Source organism: Lethenteron reissneri, chromosome 36 (genome assembly GCF_015708825.2).
Source record: "Lethenteron reissneri isolate LAM-NWPU_2019-01 chromosome 36, ASM1570882v1, whole genome shotgun sequence".
NCBI classification, from domain to species: domain Eukaryota; kingdom Metazoa; phylum Chordata; class Hyperoartia; order Petromyzontiformes; family Petromyzontidae; genus Lethenteron; species Lethenteron reissneri.
In genome coordinates this window covers 10,067,524-10,075,027 of record NC_083814.1, presented here as the reverse complement: position 1 = coordinate 10,075,027, position 7,504 = coordinate 10,067,524, and the positions used below count along the sequence as shown (strand labels likewise).

The 7,504-nt window shown below is 50.6% G+C and overlaps 1 protein-coding gene across 1 annotated transcript; it reads right to left on the bottom strand.

Annotated features, from left to right (window-relative positions):
- Positions 1 to 771: 771 nt before the first annotated feature.
- Positions 772 to 5,607, bottom strand: LOC133351075 (uncharacterized). The gene is made up of 2 exons (XM_061565992.1): positions 2,255 to 5,607; positions 772 to 2,001 (listed from the first exon to the last, which is right to left on the bottom strand). The coding sequence occupies exons 1-2, from the start codon at positions 2,545 to 2,547 to the stop codon at positions 1,389 to 1,391; spliced, it is 906 nt and encodes a 301-aa protein (XP_061421976.1). The 5' UTR covers positions 2,548 to 5,607; the 3' UTR covers positions 772 to 1,388.
- Between the last annotated feature and the right edge of the window lie 1,897 nt (positions 5,608 to 7,504).

Here is a 7,504-nt window from a genome sequence, read left to right as displayed (position 1 = left end):
AGGAGCGTCCTGCCAAGTGTTTTTTTTTGACAGCACGGGCGATGTTGCTGTGGGTGTATTCCCCGTTGAGTCATTTGCTGGCAATTTGGTGGAAACGTCACAAATCTAGTGCCACCACCGAGTGCCCGTGCTGGAAATGTGCCACATGCAAGAAGGCCGGCATTTGTTATTCTATTTGTTTCTCTCCCCCCCCAATTACTGTACATTCTAATTGTGCTATGCTATTGGCACCTTGTGATGAGACAAAGACATTGCCATTCAGGAGTCACGGCACAGATGGCTACGTTTAATCCTGTGCTTAAAGCCACTCGTGCTGCACACACACACGCAATTACAGCACGTTTAAAATAAATAACAACTTAATCGAACCAAATTTAAAACACATTCCTGCGGAGGGAACTGGTAGGAACGTTGGGTTGCTCGGTCAATGGCCAGGGTCAACGGCGGCGTGGTGTATTCCGCAAATATGCCCGACTGTGAGGGCGGGCACAAGCCGGCGTGAGTAGGTTAAACGTTGAGTTTTATAAGGGCACCACGGGGTGACCAGCCCCTCCCCTCCCCACCCAGCCCCACCCCTTCCACCCCTCACCCAGCCCCACCCCCCACCCAGCCCCTCCCCACCCTCCCCACCCAGCCCCTCCCCACCCTCCCCTCCCCACCCAGCCCCTCCCCACCCTCCCCACCCAGCCCCTCCCACCCTCCCCTCTCCACCCAGCCCCACCCCTCCCATTTTTGGATGCACGAGGGACGGACGGACACAATAATCCCATGTGGGCTGGTGGAACCAGGTGGTTCCTAACAATATGAAACAATAACTGTGGACTGCTGCGAGGCGTCTGTGACAGGCCACATGGGGAAAAAGTGCCCTCTGGTGGAAGGAATCTCAGCAGTGATGCTGTGACATTTCCACAGCCACTCCGAGCTACGAGACCCATCTTAGCGGCCACTTCAGCTCATAGCAACCGCGCGATGCGGCGCCCGAGAGCTCAACTCCAATACACTTTTTGTGGGAAAAAGGCGGCCCCCTTTCGCTGTCTCACACGCGACACCAGTCGCATAACGGCGATGACATTTTTTGGGAACAACACGGCAATTCCTCGCAGCTCTCCGATGTGCTTCCAGGTCTGTGCCACGTGCGTGGTTCCTCGGCAAACGATGTCCGAACAACCACGCGATCACAACTCGACAATTCAACGAAACTATTCGTTATTTCAACCAGGCAGGGACCCAGGGGTTTAGTTTCAGCCGGGTCTGTATTGGTCGTCAACCTGGAATTAATGTCCACGAGAGCAGAAGGCACACCACGTAATCCAAATGATAGCTCAACGAAGTGGCTTATCACGTGGAAATGTATCGCAGCCAAATGCTATAAACGCGTGATATTGATTCTAAATGCGGAGGGAAAAACCGAAGGACCTGGAGAAAAATCCACGTGACCACAGGGAGAACACGCAAACTCCAAACATACAGGCGTCAGGATTGAGTTCAAACCCACGACCTCCTGTACACCAGGCGAGAGAGTTAACATCTCGCCACCGCGGCACCCGACGAATCGGAGAGGCGCACAGGACAACCCGCGAACACATCCTACAGCACGGGGTGCGGTCCCTCGTCGTGATCTCAACCCCGGCGTTCCCTCTCACTCCGCTCCCTGCAGGCCCCGGACCTGTCGGTGAAGGTGCCCTTGGAAGGCGCCGGCCGCGTCCGTGCGGCCCCCCGCGCTGCCGGGACGGCTGAGGCCCCGGGCGGGCCACGGGGCGTCGGCGTCTTCCACCACGCGTACAACATCCCCAGCCGGGGGAACGGGCCGCACCTGCAGCGTCCGTACGGAGGCATCGCGGGGCCGGGCTACACTCACAGAGACTGCCACCAGTGAGCACGAGGCTTCTCCCACCAGAGCGCAGCGTTGACAGCTCTTCCCCGACGGTGTTTCGAGGTCGTCCGTCGCGCCGCGTGCTGTGCAGAAGTGGCTCTACGAGATCTTCTGTCCGGCAGCTCGTTCTATCAAATTCCAGACGCAACACGTGGTGTGGGGGGGGGGGGGGGTAATATGCCGCTCACGAGGGGTGTTCCAAATGGATGCTTCGTCCCACGAGATGACATGATACCCGTCGCATTCATACGGAATAAAATTGAGCAAGGGGACAAACACGAATGAAAAGCAATGCATGCTTTGGGCGATGTGTGATCTTGTGCTCCTGCGTACGTTTTCGAGGTTGTGCCGTATTGCGCTCTTAAGTGTTTCGGTTCGTACCGCGTGTTGTTTGGGATGAGGTCTGACGTTTCGCTCCATGTCCTGTAAGCTTCTTCAGGAACTGCATCTCCCAGCTTGCGGAGAGAATCGTGGGACCTCATGCCGAACAACAACACGTGGTAACAGCCCGAAGAGAGAGAGAGACCTTGCACTAGCTCGAACACTGATGCAAGAAGTACACCATTACCTTTTATCCAAAGACACGCATTTATTTCAATTGCTGTTGTTCTCTGCCCAATGTTTGTGCAATGGGTGCCACGCCACGAGACACACTGTCCATTTGGGTCTCTCATAGCCAGCACTGCATCACCCCGTGTGTTTTATGTCACAGAAACGCTTCTGAGAAGCAGTGATCTCGTAATTAATCTGCGCTGCTTGCAGAGACTGTTCGTGGCGATGACAGTTTAATTCTTCACGCTGGAGTTTAGCCAAATGCAGATGAACATTAATCTATAGACAAATTATTATGCTTTGTTTGCATCCGGTGACGAGTGGTAAAGCCTGACCCCGTCGGCTCTCTGCGCTTGAGAACGCTGTTTAAATCGCAGGCAGCTGCAACCGAGAATTCGAACCCAGCATCTAAAAGGAGTGGGCTCTGGGCTCTAATCTCCGAGCCACCCGGCCACCACATTCGTGAACAACAACGTGGCCATGTTAAAAAAGAAAAGAAAAAATATCTATAATAGGCGACGTTTCGGGTAATGGCCCTTCTCAAGAGCACGTAAGTTGTGCACCACCACGGATGTTGGTCACTCTTAGCACACAGCAGAAACTCTTCAAGTCCCGTTTGTTGCGCTGTTTAGTAGTGATCTAAACCACAGTGTAACGTCCATGTGCATGTGTGGGGATTTCAATTAGGGGGCACAGGTCTGCATCTGGCCAGTCATCTCGGTCAGCCAACCCATGGCACCTGGGTCTGTCCCGTGACCTGCCAGCGAGCCTTCGACACTTTTACGCGGCCTTAAAGTGCACATAGCCTGGCACAAGCGCCGTGGTGGTCACCACCACTTAGTGGTGACCACAGCCCACGTGGGTGGAGCAGTCCGAGTTGGTGAGTCCCTGACCTCATTCAAACACTCGCTCCAAAAAAAACTCCACTCGCCTCGTCGCTAGCGCGCAAGCGATGCAGCCGCCTCTTTGTGACGAACTCGCGACGAATGTTTCATGTTCACGTCGTTCTGTTCGGCGCCCTTCGAACGAGACTCGGCCCGTGTTATGGCGCGCTATAGCAAGTTGTTGTTATTACTGCTACTCCGTGTGATTAAAAACGCCGTCAAACCAGAGACCAGCCTCTTGCAATCAGGCTTCGCCAGCAAGGTATTTGCTCACATTTGGTTGAGACTCGCTCAGGAGGACACAAATCATTCCAGGCAGGGGGGACCCAGGGGTTTCGTTTCAGACCTGTTCTTCACCTGAGGACGGCTGCTTGCGTTGTGGCCGAAACGTCGTGAGAATGATTTTATAATGTTTTATTTTTATTATTTTATTATTTCCCTTCTACGTGACTTTACCGAAAGAACCAAGAAGATGAATCCCTGCAGTCACGAAAGCTTTAAATCGAAATTTAGGCTCGCTCAAGTCAACGAATGACGCATCAGCTCCTATTTGTCACACCTGCAACAGTGCTGTTTGTCGCTGGCCGCGGTGGCGTTCTGGGCCCCTTTGCGCTCAGCAACTGCCGTTAACAGAGAAGCCAACCCTCTCTCGTCAAACGCTGTGGCTGCCACACCACGTGCCCCCTTCTATCGTCAGTCCAACCAGCGACCTGGGAAATATTGAGCGAGAAATGCAGCCCTGGCGGGGGCATGCGCGAGACCGCGTGGGAATTTGCGTAAAACAAATTCGTAATAAAAAAAAAATCATCATGATAAAACGTGTCTCAAATGTGGACGCAACAGTAGCATCAAATGAATCTCGTGAACTCTGCAGTAAGTGTCGTTGATTGGCTTTGTCTGTTGCCATAAGTGGCAGATTGGGCAAGCAATGACCAGTCAACTCATGACAAGTTGGAAACACAAGAGGCACACCTATCACAAGTTCCCTGTATACATTATTATTGACGCTGTTTCAGAGAAACGTATTAAAAGCCAATATGTCATCTCGAGATTATGACATTTATTTACGTGCATACAGCACCTGAAATTAAAGGGATCTTCACTAATTAGATTGCACGAATACTCAACAAACACATGCTCGCTTTCGTAAATAGAATTGTGTAGAGTGAGGTTTAGCTGTCCGTCACAACGTGCATATAAAATGCGGCGAAGCCCGATAAAGGGAATTTGTTTGAACGCGCTGCACGCGAACACGCACAGTAAACGGCCCGCGATGATTGAGCAATTATCTCTGGAAGCTTTAAATTGCGACCATTACGGTGACCGAATGAACACATTGTGTGCCCATTCACACGTCTGTTGTGGCCAGCTCCATTGTAGGCACGTACACGTGATGCACGCCTTCCACTGCCGCCTTAGAGATTTCCAAGCTAATCGAGTGACAATTCCTGATGTTGTACTTAAACAGACACTTTCACACCTTGTCGTGGGCAGAGCAGCGAAACGTTGGCGGGTGGCAAAAAGGAGGGATGGCACGATGCACCAGTGGTGAATATTCATTCTTTGTTGATTTGAAGCTTTCGTGACTGCAGGAATCCATACCATTTGTTTTTTTCGGTAAAGTCACGTAGGTAGAAAATAAAATAAATCACCTTTCGGGCGCAACACAAGCGTCCGTCATCAGGTGGGAAAGCACGGTCTGTTGCTGAAGCAGACTGTTCTAAAAGGTTTTAAATGGGTGTAGCCCAATGGTCATAAAGAAGTGGCCGGGGCTAGTGATGTTATTTTATACTCACGTGACTTTACCGAAAGAACCAAAGAGTATCATTCTTTGTTGTTGTAATATCGGGTGCTTCAAAAAGATGTTAACGCTTCTGACAATTTGCAACAATACCACAAGAAGTCTGCCTCCGGGCTTAGGAGACCACCTGGAGAAGATTCCAGGCACGCGTTGACAACGATGGCGAACGAGTGAAGACTCGTTGACTTTTGAAGCTATTAACATACACTTATCATCCATAAGAGGTTGTTTTGGGTTAGATCGCGTAAATAAAAATGTGTCGTTAAAACCCGCCACCACCCGACACAGCCAACTAGTAAGGGTAGTCACGTAAACAGAACGTGCCAATTCGTCACTAGTACAGCATCACCGGTGTGTTGGAGAGCCAAGCCACAACATTTACAATCTGAGTACGACGTTTCGCCAGTAATTACAACTAGCTTCATCAGGCGACAGCCAGATTTGTTGAAGTCCACCTGTTTCGTTCCTTAAATAGAGGCGTAGATGTGGTGACCACACTTGTGTGTTCTTGCGTAAAGTGTAGGGGGGGGGGGATTAATGAGCCAATGTAAATTATGCATGCGCATTATGCGAGCCCTTTGATCTTGTCCTTACTGTCCATTGTGTGTATTAAAATAGCCGTACCAACGGTAATCCCTATTGAGGTATGGTGGCCTGCATAGGCGTGTATTTAAACAATGTATTATTTCATGATTCGCTTCCACGCAGCACTAAGTCGGTAGCTATCCGAAACGGTTAAAATTAGACGACACAACGGATTCTTGAAACAAAATTGCGGGCTCCGAATCGCGACAATTCCACTCTTGGGGGGCATGAATACAATTTCCACCCGTGCCTTTTTCTCAATTGAAGCTTTTGTTGTTGTTTGAACCAACAGATGACGTTACGGACCTAAAACGTAATTCCATTGGAGAGACTCCCACGGAAAGAGACGCCTGTTTAGCCGAGCATCTGGCCCTGGAATTCGAACTGCACGACCCAACTTGAAACAAAAAGCCACAGTGTTTGTTCTACTCTAAGGGCAGGCCACGCGGACACATAAACACAAATGTCCCCCAGCATAGCCTTTTGACAGACTGCTGGGGCAAGTACCGTTAACGAGCACATATGAAGGCCGGAACGGCACAGAATTGTAGTGGGGTGGCCGGCACCAAGCCCGGCCGCCTTAATCTCCACAATGCTGATGTTTACGCACTGCACCAAGGACTCATTTGAGGTCGAGTCGACCTAGGGAGGGCACAGATGTTGGCGGCCATGAGCGGGAATCAAACCCGGGACGCCGGGTTCGTCGCCCAGTGGGCTAACCACTGCACCACCGTGCACACGCAAAAACACGTACGCACGTGCGCACACACACACACACACGCGTACACAAGGATCCGCACTGTTATGACTGCTCGCCGTCAGCACAGGGGCTCGTGATATTTGCGACTTGTTTTGGTTCGGCTTCAACAACAGTGCAACTCTAAATCGTCGCGCGATCAAACAAACATTTCGTGTCGTCCCAGTGGCGTGCGTCAGAACGAGCAATAAAACACGGTCTCGAATCGCATCGCGCTCCGTGTTATTATGATTGCATTAAAGAGGGTTCTCATTAAACACCCCCATAAATATTCTTGGTTCTTTCGGTAAAGTCACGTAGAATGGAAATAATAAAATAATAAAAATAAAACGTAATAAAATAATTCTCACGATGCTTCGGCCACAACGCAAGCAGCCGTCCTCAGGTGAAGAACAGGTCTGTCGAGAAGACAGAGTCTGAATGACACACTCCAGGCTTCTCATTCAGACTCTGTCTTCTCGACAGACTTGTTCTTCACCTGAGGACGGCTGATTGCGTTGTGGCCGAAACGTCGTGAGAATTATTTTATTATGTTTTATTTTTATTATTTTATTATTTCCATTCTACGTGACTTTACCAAAAGAAACAAGAAGATGAATCCCTGCAGTCACGAAAGTTTTAAATCGAAATTTAACCCCCATAAATGTAAGGAAAGACACCGATGTTGGCCTGCAGCTCTCCGATGCGCCCAGTTGTGCCGCGCAGTTGTCCGGCAACGATGTCCGACGTTTTAGCCCCACGTGCCGCGAATTTCTATCGGGAACTCATATCTCCCGGCACGTGGAACGACACGAGCGGACACAACGGAAGAGTGGGTGTGGGGGATAGAAAACTCAGCGGCGAAATTATTCCCGGAGAAAAGTTTGGCTAAGTCGCTTGGACGCAGTGCGTTTGCGTGCGGCATCTGGGATTGCCTGACACCGTCGTTTGACTGCAGAGAAACGCATGAGACAGCGAAGCTGAATTCGTTGTCCACCGACGATATTCCAAGTTGCCAGAACGCGCCTGAAACGCATCGCCAAGAGAGTCGCTTCAACTCCTAAGTGAGCTTA